The sequence below is a fragment of the Mauremys mutica genome, chromosome 4 (genome assembly GCF_020497125.1).
Source record: "Mauremys mutica isolate MM-2020 ecotype Southern chromosome 4, ASM2049712v1, whole genome shotgun sequence".
In the NCBI taxonomy this organism is placed as follows: domain Eukaryota; kingdom Metazoa; phylum Chordata; order Testudines; family Geoemydidae; genus Mauremys; species Mauremys mutica.
This window is the reverse complement of record NC_059075.1, coordinates 68,714,800-68,731,399: the sequence shown is the minus strand read 5'-3', so window position 1 is coordinate 68,731,399 and position 16,600 is coordinate 68,714,800. Positions and strand designations below refer to the sequence as shown.

The following is a 16,600-nucleotide window of genomic DNA, read 5'->3' as shown; positions in this document are numbered from 1 at the left end:
ATTCCTCAAATGAAATTCACTGTACCGACAAAAGAATCCCCCTCCTCCTCCCCCCCCCCCCGCCATAACTGCATCTATACTAGGGCTTTTGCTGGCATAGTTGTGTCAGCTAGGTGGTTTTCTGTTTTGTCTTAACACTCCTACCTGACATAGCTATGCTTGCAAATCTTTTAAACAGGGCTTTAGAGCTGTGCTCTGGCTCTGCTCCAGCTCCAGGCAAAAACCTGCAGCTCTACTGCTCTGGTGCTGCTCCGCGCTTCTGCTCCAAAGCCCTGCTTTTAAATGTAGGCCCAGAACTGAATTAGAGCAGAAAATGTCAGTTTAATGGTTAGTGTTCACTCCATTCTGGTCAGGTATATGTAGCAACTGCAACAGAAGGTGCTTGGGATTGGGAGTAGTGCCTGAGGCAAAGGCAACTGTGGCCTAGTGGATTGAGCAGAAAACAAAGAATTAGGAGACCTGGTTTCTGTACCCAATTCTGGCAGCAATTTGCTGTGTGACCATAGGCACTTAAGTAAAATTGTTAAATCACTATGTGTCTCAGTTTACCTGTCTGTTACATAAGAGTAATATTGTTTAATCACATTTCTAAAGTGCTTTGAGATGAAAAGTGTCATATCCATTCTATGTATTATTATTATTTATCTTGATCCATAAAATCAAATGAAACACTTAGCAGCAGTACCTCACTGAAGTACATTTTGCATCATGTCACTAGGCACTCTATTTAAAGTGGTCTGCAGTAAACCTCTGAAATAGTAAATTCTTGTGTGTAACAATTCAGCTGCAGCTTGGCAAGTGTCCAGTACAAGAATGGAATAGAATGTTGTTGCTGAATACATAGACTATGACAGATATTTAGGGTGAGAGAGGAATATTCCAGATGTTCATAAGGAATGGCACGTAGAGCATCAGATGGGAGGGTGCAGGGTTGGGAGTCAGCTGATGGACCATTGATTAGGAGCGGGCTAGCTCTGCTTGGATCAGACAGAACTAGTGGAGAGCCAGTCAGCGCACTCCAGGTTCTGCAGTTTTGAAGCCTCCTCTTGACCATGCATACATGGGTTCGTGGGAAGGGAGAAATCATAATTCACCAGCTCAGTCATGCAAAACTGTCGTGAAAATTTACCGGCTCAGGCACAAGATATTCTCACCTGTCCTTACTATGATGACCAGTGATAATGAAAAATTGAATACCTTACTCACCAAAATACCTGATTGGCTAAGGCAAGTAGAATTTTTCAAGAGTGTACAAACAGGAAGGCAATGAGATAAAGGCCGTGCCACGGGCCATGCACAAACCAGAGGATGAGGATTTTGCCCCCAATCCTTATGGAGGGAGAATGAGAGAAAGAGAATGACCTGAAGGTCCTTTCATGCACCAAGGAGTAGATGTGATGGGAAAGGACCTAGTGCTAGTACTGACTTGAGAGAGTGAAACCTGACAGCAAAATACTTATATGTGTTATGTGTACCAAATCTGTACTTAATTGTTTGGTAGGAAACAGAAAACTCCTGTTTCTTTTAAATGCCTGGTGTCTAGATGCAGCAGCCGAGCCAGTTTAGAGAGAACTAGGATATAAACTGTCTTTTATTCTGATTTGCACCTTAAACTGGCAGTTTGCCTTCATGCCTGCTCCTGGAACCCTCAGGCACAAGACCTTGGCTGACTGGCCTTGTGTAATTCAACCTTTCCGTAGTAGCATGCACTTTTGGTAAAAGGATTATTTTTTTTAAATAAAGGAAGTAGAGGTAATGTTGACCCTGAAACACCAACAACTGAAAGGGCCATTCACGGTTTCCTTCAAAACAAAACCAAGTGCAAGATAATACTAACCACGGCTCTGTTCCTAAGAGAGCATCATAATAAAGCACCCACTATTATTGTTTGAACAGTGTTTGTTCTTAGTGTGAACAAAAGGAAGGAAGAGAACTCTGCTATCAGGCTGGAGAGGAAGGATGCTGTCTTTGTGGCCCTTGGCTACCCTAACTTTAAATGCAAGGAAGTACAGGGCACTGCAGCATAACCTTTCTGCAGTAATAGATGGCAAAAATTGATAGTTCAGGGCATAAACTGTGCACGCTATTAATCTGGAGAGCAGGCCTCAGATCAAAGCTCTGATTCAGGTACCTGAGTGCTAGTGGTTTATCCAAGGCCGGATTGAGGCAATATGGGGGGTTTAGACCCCCACATTGCTCTGCCCTGTGGCCCCTACCTCCCAGAATGTGGCCCCATCCCACCTCCATAGCCTGTCCACTACTTGCAATGGCAGGAGCTTCCGACCCAGAGTGCCAGGACCCGTAGGATTCTCCCAGTACTTATCCAGCGTCAGGAGTATATCTGCTTGGATGAGTGAGCCAGGCCCACTGCACTCGTCTCCTCCTGGCACACACATAGAGTCCTCTGCTGGAGTGCAGTGGCAGGCCTCCCAGAGCAGTGAGTCTTCGAGTTAACACACCATCAGGATGACTGGGGCAGTTCACTGGTCTCATAGCTGTTGTTTCAGGCTCTCTGCAGACTCAGAAAGTAGTTGCACCATCAATTACACTAAGCTAGGGGTCTCAAACTCAAATGACCATGACTAGTACATTGGCCCGAGGGCCGCATTACTGACACCTCCCCCACCCCGCCACCCTCGGCCCTGCCCCCACTCCACCCTTTCCCTGAGGCCCCGCCCCTGCCCTGCCTCCTTCCACCCCTTCCCTGACCCCATTCCAACCCCTTCTCCAAAATCTCCACCCCAACTCTGCCCCTCCCTGCCCCCAGGGGGGTGCAGGAGGGGTGTGGGGTGTGGCAGGGGCTCAGGGCAGGGTGTTGGGGTGAGGGGTGCAGGAGGGATGAGGGATGCAGCAGGGGCTTAAGGCAGGGAGTTGGGGTGTGGGGTGCAGGAGGGGTGAGGAGTGTGACAGGGGGTCAGGGCAGTGGGTTGGGGTGTGGGGTGCAGCCGTGCAGGAGGGGTGCGTCAGGGCAGGGGGTCAGGGTGCAGGGTACGGCAGGGGGTCAGGGTGCGGCAGGGGGCTCAGGGAAGTGGGTTGGGGTGCAGGAGGGGTGTGGCAGGGGGTCGGGGTGCAGGGTGCGGCAAGGGGCTCAGGGCAGGGGTTTCAACTGCAGGAGGGGTTCGGGGGGCGGGCTCTGGCCCAGCTCCCACCGGGGGCAGGGCACGCTGCCTGCCTGCCTGCCTGCTTTGCCCCCACGCCGCTCCGGGAAGCGGCTGGAACATGGGGGAGGAGAGGCGCAGGGGTGTGTGTTGCTGTTGCTTCAGGCACCACCCCCAGCATCTCCTATTGGCTGGGAATGGGGAACCGCGGCCAATGGGAGCTGCTGGGGGCGGTGCCTGAAGCAACATCAACACACACCCCTGCGCCTCTCCTCCCCCAGGTTCTTTCCGCTTCCCGGAGCGGCGCGAGGGGAGGGCAGGCAGGCAGGGAGCCTGCCCTGCCCCCGGTGTGCACTGGGCCAAAGCCGCTCTAGATAAATGCTGGGGGAGGGTGGGGGGGCCGTGAGGAGCTCGTGGGCTGCAGAAAATAACCTTGTGGGCCGCATGTTTGAGACCCCTGCACTAAGTCATGATTTCAAGGTTTTCTTTGCAGCCATGAAGGTAAGATACTTACTTTTTTATTAAATGAAAGCAGAGATTCTGGTGTCATCACATGACTCCAGGAGCTGGGGCATTGCCCTATGGTGCATATGCCCTAATCTGGCCTTGGGTTTATCTAGTCCAGTTACCCTCTCTTTGATAGTGGCCAGACGTTTAGAGAATGGTGTAGAAGCCTTGTTATTCCCCAAAGTATGCAATCCTATGTCACAGGGTGTTTGAACAGGCTGTATCCTCATGCTGCTTTCAGTACAACACACACTAGCTTAATTTGTGAGCATAAAATGCTTTGAGGCCCTTGGATGTAAAATGCTGGAGACACTGGAAATGTAATTCTTCATTTTATTTGTCTTGATAGCCAGGTGCACTGGCCCATGGATTAACTTCCTTGCATTTTTCACCTGCCAGGTATATGGGCTATAAAATTGCACTGTTTTATGTCTGTGATACATCAGTACCGAGGGCCAGAAGCTCAGTAGTGCTCACAGCTCAATCCCACTGGGTAGCTGGGCTCAGGGATGCACATGCTTGAGCCTCCAAATCACATACATGGGTTTGGGGAGTTTGCTTGCTAAATCTTATAACTCAATGGTTTAGCGAGTTGCTTGTTACATCAGATGTTTCAGTAGTCAGGTGAATAGCAAACACATGTCAAAAACACACAAACTGAAGAGCATATCAGCATCCTTCACCTAATGTGGGTGTTTAAGCGCAAACAAACAGATAGATCTAATCAATTTTAAAAAAAAAAGGTAGTAGGCTACCATCGAAGTGGAAAGCATTAGCACAAGAGGATGGGGAGAATCCTACGAAACAATTAAGAGAGTCAATCTTATGATTTCCACTTGATGAATATTTTAAAAATGGGTCAGGATATCCTCATAGTATACAAAACTGATCAAACCATAAGGATTGCAGCAGAGCTCAAATTATATGTCTACGTTATACTGCTAATGTGTTTATAGCACATTATGTACTCTAATGTGTATATATGATTGATCTGCCTGAAGACCATGTTTAAGACTATTGGAAAACTTAAACAAATGTACCATGTTATAGTCTGGGCATTGTGGTTCTAAAATAAAGCCACAAAGTTCAACACAGAACATGGAAAGAAAACTCTGACTGCCGTGGAAAATAAAATTAAAGAATAAACTAAACTGAGACCACCCACCTAAGGAGTTAGCCTTCTGGAAACAAATGATTCTTTTCTTCAAATGTTAGATTTGAGAGTGCAAGTAGGACATGGAAAACCCAGATGGAGAAGTGGAGATAGAAGGTCAGTCCAGACTCATCTTTTTTACATTACTGGAACTTAAAATGTGATTGTTTTCTGAAAAGTATCTGAAAAACGACATTGTGCTCAATTTACAAATGTGCTCAATTTACAAGTGATTTTTTTTTTAATTGGCAACCCTGCACACACTCTTGGTCTCTGAGAGTGAAGGTGGGTTCTTTCCTTCTTCTATACCATCACCAATAATAACGTTTCTGCAGGCCAAATTATGCCCACAGTATCAGCTATGCAATCCCACTGTTTTTAACTTATGCCCTCCGTTGCCTTTGCTTTAAATGCACACTTTCCTGGTTTGTTTTATGACTGGGACTTAGTAAACAGTTCTGCACAACAGAGATCAAATCCAGTTTTGAGCTCTCTTACCTGTGTTGGCTCTGTAGAGCAAACAGGAGTAATTAGTAGCACAAACTGATCATCACTGAAGTCAGTAGATAAAATTCTGACTACATTCAGGGAGCAGCTTTGTTGAGGAAAGAGGTGCCATTTTGGCATTGTTACTTCTCAGAGTAGAACTGCTCTTCAGTGTTATATACTTACTAGTATTTTTAGGCACCATTGAAATGCTTTCCTCCCACTCCCTGTCCCTGTCAGCAGAGAGGGCAGGAGAAGCCTCCTTTGGGACAAGACCTCAACGCATTTCTCTGAAGGAGATTCAGGGGGAAACAACAACGCTGTGACTTTCTTTCTAGAGACCAAGTTTATCACTTTTCTACTGAATTAGACTTATCACAGACAGACATTCCTATGCAGCTATATAGCATACCAGATGACCAGAGATTGGAAAATCCAATTTCAAAGCAGTGTCAAGTGGGAGATTATTTGGTTCCTTTCATTTCTTTGGTGGAATACCTTTGAAAGGCTTCTGGGGAGAGTCTTGCAGAGGGATTTAAATGAAGAGAGAGGGTAGTTGTATGGAACAGAAGAAGAGGAAGACTGATCCAAGCACCATTTAAAATACAAATTAATAGATATTTCTGGCCAAAAGCACACACAGTGCTCTCAGATACAGACTTTACTCAGTCTGCAGGGTGGCGCTGTGATCTACCCTTTACATGTAGATGCAGACACAATGGAGGAATTCTCAAGGGCCTCTCCTGTATGTGCTGGAACCAGCACAAATTTGGTTTTTATCCTCACATAAAACATGAATACAGCACAAAGCTACTTTAATTGGGGTTCTTATAAAGGAACCAGGCCTGTTCACAGAATATCATGCTCTGGGGCACCCTGCTGAAACCTGCCTGAAGATACAGAGAAGTCTTTTTTAAATGAATCCAAGAACAAAGAATAAAGTGGTTGCCAGGAGGAAACCTTTCAAGGTGCACTGTAAAATGATGATGACAGCAAACTGATCTAATGAAAAAGCCAATCTAAGAAATGACATTTTCCTTCAAACCATATAACGATTCCTGAAGGAACAGTGGTTTTTGTATCCACAGGCTAGTTATATGGACATTGCTACAGGAGAAATTTGGTTACAACACATTCACAAGTTTCTGCTATGGAATGTTGGGGATATACTAATGGAATCAGTAGAATACTCCATAAGAAGAGGACAGGAGAGATTTACTACATTTAATTTACGTTCTCTCTCCAACAAAAATCACATTCAGGAAGGCCACAGAAAATCCTTATCTCAGTTTATTATTAGATGTTGAGATATGCATTTATTACAAGAAAGTAGAAACAGATCACTCTAGCAAACATATCTGAACTTAGATTTGCCCTCATGTTATCCAAAAAAACACACAAAAATATAGCTTTGTTTTATAGCCAGGCACTTAGAATCCAACACAGCTGCAGTGGAGGCAGCAGAATAAACTCTCAAGGCAGGCTGACAACAGTTCCACTGCTGAGGTGCCCCTTGTTACAGACAAGACAACAGATGAAGAAATCTTGAGAATGACCCAGAACAACACTCATTAGTGAATGAAACACAAGCAGGAAATGGGACAAGATTCCTTTTGTCATAGACTTTCATCCAGCTGTCCACTTTTCCCACAGCCACCCACACACAAAAATATTCCCTAGCAGTCAAACTCAGGAAAAGCTACACAAATAAAATGTACAGTGATCTCTTACAATGTCTTTCTAGTTACATATACCTTGCTAGAACAGAGTGAAAATTTACTGCTATATATCCATTCCGGTTAGCACTCTGATAGACATTCATTGAAAATTTGTGTATGACAGAGTTGAAGTAACTGATTGTAGTTCAGGCAAACTTGCCAGGATCACATAACTCCTACATATAAATCTACTAATGTAATTATTATTCATTACCAGTACCTTAATTATATTATGCAGATATCTGTTGCAGCTCCATTGTTAAGGTAGAGATGAGGTTTGCACTTAAAGTAGGTATCCAACATCTTTGTTTTGTGGGAAAATACAGCATATTCTCTCCAAAATTACAGCACTTACTCTAAGTACAGAATGATTTTCCTAGAATTCACTAGTGAATCTGTTAATTAATTCGCGTTATAATTAATTTTTAAATGGACGCTTTAAAAAAATTAGCAGCCAATGTCAGATTTCTTAAATAATATTAATAACAGACTCTTGGTATCTCCTCTATATAATTAAAATTCACTGAAATCTTTATGCATAGGCTACATTTGACATTTTTAATGGATGAAAAGTCATTTTTGCCAGTTTTCTTGGTGAAAGTTTTTCCTACAGCAGAGACTGAAGAATAATGTTCTATTACAAAGAATTCCATAAGGAACTGTCCTTTTTCAGAATGGTTGCCATCCTTTTGTTCTCATTGGGACTGAGATCACAGGTTGCTCTTAGCAAACATGACCCCCACCACTATTCACTTGCTCTTCACCGTGTTAGTCTCAAGTATCCTGGCAACTTGGCTTCATTCTGCTTGTGGAGGTAGTGGCCATTTGGAAAGAGGGCAATTCTTCATGAGTTTCTCTGAAGAAGCACCTTTAATGCAACAGCCACTACAGACAGATAAACTTTACATTATGAAAAATAACAGCAAAAATTATCAACAATCCTAAATTTTTTTTTTAAATGCATTGCATTCACTCTATTCAACAAGGAGGGCAGGTGAATGAGGGAAACCAGCAGTGCATATGCACATAGAGGAATGAGGGGGGAAATGGGGATGTGTATGTTCAAGGGAATGGAGGTGGAATTTGGTGTGTGTGTTCGTGCAGGGGAATGCAGGGGGTAAAGAAGGAATAAGGTATTTAGGGGTGGGTCTGAGCAGGGGAATGTGAAAGACATGAGGGAAGGGTAAACTGACATAGAGGCCTGGTCTACACTAGGCGTTTAAATCGGTTTTAGGAGCGTAAAACCGATTTAACGCCAAAACCGTCCACACTAGGAGGCACCTTATATCGATTTTAATGGCTCTTTAAACCGGTTTCTGTACTCCTCCCTAACGAGAGGAGTAACGCTAGTATCGGTATTAACATATCGGATTAGGGTTAGTGTGGACGCTGATCGACGGTATTGGCCTCCGGGAGCTATCCCACAGTGCACCAGTGACCGCTCTGGACCGCAATCTGAACTCGGATGCAGTGGTCAGGTAAACAGGAAAAGCCCCGCGAACTTTTGAATATTTCCTGTTTGCCCAGCGTGGAGCTCCGATCAGCACGGGTGGCGATGCAGTCCGAAATCAAAATAAAAAAAAGAGCTCCCGCATGGACCATGCGGATGTGATCGCTGTAAGGGCAGGCAAATCCGTTCTATCCGTTCTATCAGTGCTCCGTTACAGAAGATGAAATTTCAGAATCCTTTTTTAAAAATCTCCAGACAGACGCCATAGCAGGGACTCAGCGCACTGCAGCGTGACAAGCGTAACGGAAAGCCAAAGAATCAAATGGATGCGCATGGACTGGAGGACTGAAGCTATCCCACAGTTCCTGCAGCCTCCTAAAATTATTTGCATTCTTGCTGAGCTCCAAATGCTTCTTAGGGGTCAAATAAACACAGTGCCCGCGGGTCAGGGCATAGCTTGGCAATCTACTCACCCCCCCCCCACCCACCCCCAGCAGCGAAAGGTAACACAATCCTCTGACTCTTTTCCATGTTCACCCTATCTTTTACTGAATGCTGCAGATAGACGCGATAGTGCAGCACTCAACACCAACATCCTTGCTCCCCCCCGTCCATGGGCGGCTGATGGTACAAAATGATGGAAATCCATCCTCATCATCAGCATAAGCTGATTGTGCAAAAAGATGGAAATCCATCCTCATCATCAGCCTCAGCTGATGGTACAAAAGGACTGGTAACCGTCCTCGTCATCAGCCTATTGGCCCTAATTTTTTCTGGTGGATGGATGGTGCAATATGGCTGGTAACCATCCTCATCATAGCAACAGGGGGCTGAGCTCCATCAGCCCCCACCTTCATGTGTAAAAGAAAAGATTCAGTTGCCCCTGGACTAGCAGTGGGATGCTGGGCTTCTCTCCTACACACTGCTTAATGTCCTGTCTGGACTATCATAGCAGCTGGAGGCTGCCTTCCACTCATTTCTCACTAACAAGTCAGTGTGTCTTATTCCTGCATTCTTTATTAATTCATCACACAAGTGGGGGGACAATGCTACGGTAGCCAAGAAAGGCTGGGGGAAGAACGGAATCAACAGGTGGGGTTGTGTTACAGGAGCACCCCTGTGAATAGCATACAGATAATAATTTCTGCGGGCTCTGACACAGAGCAGGTGGTTCTCTAGCACACTTGTCTTTATTAGGCAGCACTGATTCTATTTTTAGATACCAAAAAGGAGGGATTTGACTCAGGGAGTCATTCCCAATTTTTGCTTTTGCGCCCCTGGCTGATCGGCCAGGGGCACTTATGACAGCAGCCAATGGTACAAAACGATGGAAGGTACAATATGGCTAGTAACCACTCTTGGCTTTTGCGCCCCTGGCTGATTGACCAGGGGCACTAGCAGCAAATGGTACAAAAGGACTGGTAGACCATGATCATCCTCAGTTCCAATTTATGGAAGGATTTGGATGGTGCAATATGGCTAGTAACCATCTCTGCTGTCATGCAAAGCAAAAGCATGCTTCTGTGTAGCGCTGCTGAATCGCCTGTGTGAGCGGCATCTAGTACACATACGGTGAGAGTCACAAACGGCAAAAAAAAAGCTCCATGATTGCCATGCTATGGCATCTGCCAGGGCAATCCAGGGGAAAAAAGGCGCGAAATGCTTGTCTGCCGTTGCTTTCCACTGACGAAGGAGTGACTGACGACATTTACCCAGAACCACCCGCGACAATGATTTTTGCCCCATCAGGCACTGGGATCTCAACCCGGAAGTTCCAAGGGGCGGGGGAGGCTGCGGGAACTATGGGATAGCTAGGGAATAGCTACCCACAGTGCAACGCTCCAGAAATCGACGCTAGCCTCGGACCATGGACGCACACCACCGATTTAATGTGTTTAGTGTGGCCGCGCGCACTCGATTTTATAAAATCTGTTTTACAAAACCGGTTTATGCAAATTCGGAATAGTCCCGTAGTGTAGACGTACCCTGACACTGGCTGTTGTGTGCTGCTCTATGATGCAAAGCAGCGGTATGCCTCGCTTAACCGGCCAGTATGCTAGGGTTGCTTATTGTTTCTCCAGAATCGCATAAAGCAGCAGAGCATACTGGTGAATCTGGTCTTTAAAATTATAAATTTTAAAAAGATAATTTGAAGTTTATTCTACCAACATTCAGATCATTAGAAATGTCACCTGATAGCATTCTTTTAGTGGTTAGGTATGATATTGTTAAATAAAAAAATACAAGGACATTTCTAGACAAAAACTATGTTAAGAGAGTGTTAAGTGTCACAGTATGTATGAGTAATTTAGGGTAAAATACATTAGAGGGATGTTGTAATTATCCCAGAAACAAGCAAGGTTAAACCCAGGCAATTCAGAGTTATGGTTAAACTTAAAAGAAATCCAGACATGTTAAGATATAGAAATGTACAGTTAGAGCACCCAAGTAACCTTAACCTTGCCTTATAGTGACACCATGAGAAAAAGAAAGAATTGAATGTGTCTTTAAAAAAATCAATTGAATCTAATTTGGGGCCATAAATACTAAAATACTTTGATCATAATGATATAATGAGTATGTGGTGGTGATGTGTATCAGGATCTACATAAAATATTAGCATATGGCTGTATTAATGAGGAACAATGGTAGAAACGACTGTCATTCTTTTCCATTGTCACCTGTCCCAAAACCTCTGTGCACCTTATATCAGCTAGCACATTACCAAAATAAGGGTAGGTCTATACTTACCTGCCGGGTCGACGCGTAGAGTTCAACTTCTCGGAGTTCGAACTATCGCGTCTAATCTAGACGCGATAGTTCGAACTCCGAACGCGCTCCCGTCGACTCCGGAACTCCACCACCGCGAACGGCGGTGGCGGAGTCGACGGGGGAGCCGCGGACTTCGATCCCGCAGCGTCTGGACGGGTGAGTAGTTCGAACTAAGGTAGTTCGAGTTCAGCTACGCTATTCGCGTAGCTGAACTTGCGTACCTTAGTTCGACCCCCCCTCCCTTAGTGTAGACCAGACCTAAGAGAATCTCTTGTATATGTCTTTCGGTGTGCTTGTTTGCTTTCTCTATTCGATACTCATTAGAGCTGCTCTGTATTGGCTTCCTTGGACAGAAGGAGAGGAAAGGTTATATATAATGGCTAGCAGCATTTCATTAGATGCATTATGGGGTGTGGCTTTTTGGTTTTGGTTGTGTTTTGCTTCTTCTGTATTATCTGGTACTGACCTTTGTGGTTTACAGTCTAACTCTCTCCAGGGTACGCAGTAGTTGTGAAACAGTCAACATTCTCTCTCACACACACACACACACACACACACACACACACACACACACACACATTTTGTTCGATCTATTAACTTTATACTTTTTACTTAACAGGTAAAGCACAGGAGAATACAGATCATATAAAACAATAAAGCATCATAAACACTATGTCCCTCACTAGGTCAGGCCAGGTCCTCCGCCCACTTTCCTACCCTTCCTCTTTTGCCTACCTCATCTTAATCTGGTGCCGAATGGCTCTCTGCTCCATTCCCTCCAAGAATCCCTTTATAGACTCCTGTCCTGTTGGGTCACCTGTTTCTTCTATTCTGTCTCTTGGTAATTTTCCATTACTTCCAAACCCCCCTCCCTTCAGGCAAGAGGAGGAAATGTCTTCTTCCAAGTAGAACAAACCCATTGTTCTAACATGTTTTACTTTGAATAGAGGATAGTTAAGTGCTGATTATGCACCATTGTCTCAGACCTTCCAGAGACATGACTCAACCCTACTAGCTCATGGGCGATCCATATCCGTATGGGCTTTCCCCGACACAGTAATTTCATGATAAAATTTCATTAAAACATCCAGGATTCAGAAGTAGTACAGACAGAACCCCCAATTTGTCAGAGAGTGGATTACATCTCTATGTAGCTTAGTCTCCCTCTTCGAAGGGACTGTTCAGCCCTGGGCCTGTCTCCTGAGGTTGCCTGCAAGGAGGACAGCTCCAGTAATAATGGCAGCTTTTTTATATTGACACCTATCCACTAGGAGGTAGTCTAATACCACAAACTCACTTCACTTTGATCACCAAATAGACATCAGAGGATAAAAGCTTTCAGTCACTACCACCTAGTCTGAATTTAACCAGCAACCAGAAGATGAAAAACTCTCAAACCAGTCTTTGGGTCATCCAGTTCCCCATCTTTGGAATCTTTTTAACATCTGTCATTTTGGTTGTTATTGTCAGTCATTACTACAGCTCCCATCACCAGAGCATTTGGGCATAGTATCACTAGAATATTTGGTTGTTTGTATGTTTTCTTCTCCCCCCACAACTCCCATTCCTCAGCTGCACTTGGATAATGGGCTTGTTCAGCAAGTTGGCTAATGAAGAACAGATTTCTTACTCATTCGGGTATCTTTTTCATTTTCCTCTATTTATATAATACACAATTTTTAATCTTTTTAAAACCAAAGGGGAGAGAGAAATCTTGAGTTCATCTAGATTAAAATCAGCTGCAGCCTATTAATGGACTGAGCCCAAGATTGAGACTTTAGGAAACAAAAACACTGGACTAAATTAGACTGAACTGGCCTCTGTCTCCTGGTGGGGGATGTGGGAGGGAGGGAGAGGATCTCCATGTGGTTTTAATTAATATTGATTCTCTTCCTGAAACTAATTTACCCAACACAAAGCATGTGTAGTCCTGTGCAAGCCAGCTTTTAGAGGCTTGGCTCTCACCGATCAACAACTGGATTCCTATTCTGGAGGTCTGAGTGAGTTTGGTGTGTATAATTAACAGGTTTAAAGTGATTGTTTTGGAATAGAGAATTTCAATTGCATGGTAAAGTCTTTTCATCATCTGCCAGACAGCATCCCAAGGACTTTTGCATAAATGTGTCAAACTCCTCTGCTCTCACTCTGGAAGGGTTCAGGCAGGAGAAAACCAGGGAGTGACCGGGGTTTGCAATGTGATTGTTGATATTTACATATACGGACCAGTCAGGTAATGGCCCAGTGATAACATGCCAAACTGCTTCATCTTCTCTAATATGTTGAGAAACATCTTGCAGGGTGAGAGGGAGGAATTGGGACTGTGTGCAGCAGGCCTCAGTATGGAGGATAGTTGTGGTAAGCATGAAAGGAATTGGGTGGAGCCCAGGCCCTGGAAGGCAGGGTCAGTTTGGGGCAGTCCCCAGGTCTGAGCAGGCTTGAGAAGGATCAGGACAATATCTGGGAGGGCAGGTTGGGATGGTGCCAGATTCCAGTGGGTCCAGTGGGAGGAGCTGGTTCTCAGTGCCATAGGCTAATAGTTTATTACTGTAGATGCTAAGACATATACCTATCACTAGCTCTGGTTTAATTTTGTTTTTAAAAGCCTCCAAATTCAGCATTAACTATGAAAAACTCCTTCTTGAATGTGCCCCAACTATGATCAGTAGTAGAGGAAGTATGGTCTTCTGGTTAAATGCTAAGAACATCTGGCTTCAGTTCCTATCTCTGCCACAGATTTTGTGTGTGACCCTAGACAAGTCACTTCATTTTTCTGTGCCCCATTTTTCATATCTATTAAATGTGGATAATATCTCCCTGACTCACAGAGGTGTTGTGAGGATATTCAGTTGTGTATGTGAGTTGCTTAGGTTCTACAATGATCAGAGCCATATAAGTACATACATAGATAAGCCAGGTGTTGCTGAATCTTCAAGAGAACCTGGAGGGTGATCTGGCCATAGCATACAGGATTGGATTTGCAACTGACATGTCTTTTGTAGTTTAAGCCCCAATTCAGCAAAGCATTAAAACATGTGCATAAATCCCATTTGCTTCAATGGACTTGAATGACTTCTCACACAGGCTAAAAGAGGAGAGGAAGTTACCAATCCTTTCGGAGGCTGGATGGAACAGGACTGGCTCCTTCAAGGAATCTCAAACTAGTCCCTTTTCTCCATGGCCCCAGGCCATATCTTTTTTCCAGCACACAACACACAAGCAGCATTCCACAAGCCCCTTGAAAGCTTACCATACCTGATGGTGCAGAACATTTGAGGATTAGGCAGTCTCTTATGAGTAAACATAATTTATCGTGACTGTACATTAGTGAAAGTGAAAGATAGGTGTGTTGGGAACAGGGGTGAAGGACCTGAAGTGCTTTCAGCAACTTCCACCTTTTCCACCTGTTTTTGCCAAAATTTAAAGCAGTAATTTTGTTAATCTGCCTGATTTCAGGTATGACTGAAATAACATATGCCCAGGAGTGTTGAAGTGAACGTTCCACATATTTCTCTAGGCTTTCCCCTGAAACAGATAGAAACAACTTCTCTCCCTGTCTCCTAGCCTTTTTTTGTTTTATACTAATGCTCCATAAAGCTATTACTTGTCCAAAACTCAGACACATCCTATTATTTTCCTTTTAAGGTATATTAAATACAGGTGGGTCTGATGGAGGCAGTTGGGGCTTAGTTGATGACCAGTAGGAAGTCATTAGCCAGGGCCAAGATAAGCTGTGGGTAAAAGATGAAGCTGAAATCCTACTCACCTGCTAATATGTTTCAGAGATTTATTTTAAGCCTCCAAATTGACTATCAGGATTTCAAGATAGTAAATCCATTTTGAATGGCTTCCTTTCAGGAAACACCAAGTAAGAAATAGTCTTGAGAACCCTGTTCTTGGGATTCTTTTAACAAACCAGGATAGTGATTTTCTTTAGTATCTTTTATGGCCTCCAGTATCCCAGCATGATTTACGTGGCAGTCATTCTGTCTTTAGCAATGACTTATAGAAAGACTTGCCTATCTAAATTAGTTTTGAATGTTGGCTAGAATACTGTATTCATCCTCAACTCTTCGTAAATTGCTCTGGGATCTTTAAGTTCCACCCAGACCACCAATTTGAGAAAAGCAGAGAGGAATGTCTGTATAGTATCGGCTGTGATGGATGGCACCCCAAGCAGTACAGAACTGTATAATACAGTAGTGACTTGCATTGTCAGCATTTGGCACCCATAAGCAAAGGGGATCTCCTGTTTTCTCTTTGACAGACTAATACAGCAACAATGCTGCAACCTCCATAGTATTGCAATGCAACATCAGAAATGAGTGAGGGTCCTAATCTCGGTGTGGTCTGGAACCCAACTGAACCTTATTAGCACCAAAATAACCCAACTGAATGTGCTACATATCAGGAATGAGAACTGGAGGTGTGGTGTGAACATTAGTATCATGAAGGCAGCTCCAGAAAACCTGCTCATCATTGCCCCACTGGTACTCATGACACAATCAGCAGTTTATTGGAAAGAATCATAGATGACATCAGAGATTGGGACCAAGAATGAGATAAAAGCACAGATGTGACCTTTGAGAAATTGCCAGATCCAACAGCAAAGAAATGAAGCAAGAAGCAGGAGGAAGATATTTGGCTGAAGGTAGAGAGACTTGAGTTTTCAGAGAAGTTCTATTGTGTCTGTGGAGAGAGGAGCTGTAGGTATTGGATGGCCTGCACTTTGAATAGCAAGAGAACCAATCTACATAGTAGTAGGGGCTTGATCCAAAGCCCAGAAAAGTCCATGAAAAGACTCCCATTGATTCAATGGGTTTTAGAGCAAACCTTAGGAGAGCAGAACTTTAAAAAAGCTTTAAGTTTGGAAGAAAGGGAGAGTGGCATGGAAGGAAAATAAAAGCCAAACAAATAGGGAAAATATTACAGAAAGCTGCCACAAGGGGATCAAATTGGGATGTAGAAGCCAGTTTGGGGGAACTTGTTTCAGGCCATCTACAGACTCTGGCAGAAATCACTGGATTGGTTGCACTTAGTTCACAGTGTTATTGCAACCACCATGAAAAAGTACCATCTCACCATGCTGCCATGAGCCAGCCCACCTTGACCCCTGGCAGTAGTATAAAGTAGGGAATGCTGTCACATCTTGATGCTGGAGATTCCCGAGGCTGTGATGGAACAGATGGGATGTGATTATGTGTCAGTGCTGGTGTCTCCTGTGGGCTTCCATGGAGACTGAACTCCTGTTACCCCAGAGGTCAGTGCTGAGGCTGGACCTGATGTGATGGAAGCTTGCACAGCTGTTGTCCATACTGTACCTATTCTGAGGATAAATAATGGATTTTAGTATCCAAAATTCACAATCTGCCATTTTTCACTAACACAAAATTATCTTTAAAAAGAAAATTAGAGCAAA

At 44.1% G+C, this 16,600-nt stretch overlaps 1 protein-coding gene across 13 annotated transcripts in view; it reads left to right on the top strand.

Annotated features, from left to right (window-relative positions):
• Positions 1–16,600, top strand: part of RAD51B (RAD51 paralog B) — a 610,326-nt gene that overhangs the window by 428,249 nt on the left and 165,477 nt on the right. For 7 of the 13 annotated variants that reach the window (XM_045014334.1, XM_045014333.1, XM_045014330.1 and 4 more), the window contains one exon: positions 4,821–4,875. The exons of the other annotated variants lie outside the window; for them this stretch is intronic. In XM_045014334.1, coding sequence (XP_044870269.1) covers positions 4,821–4,875 — 55 coding nt within the window. The remainder of the gene's footprint in view (positions 1–4,820; positions 4,876–16,600) is intronic. 13 annotated transcript variants of the gene reach the window in all.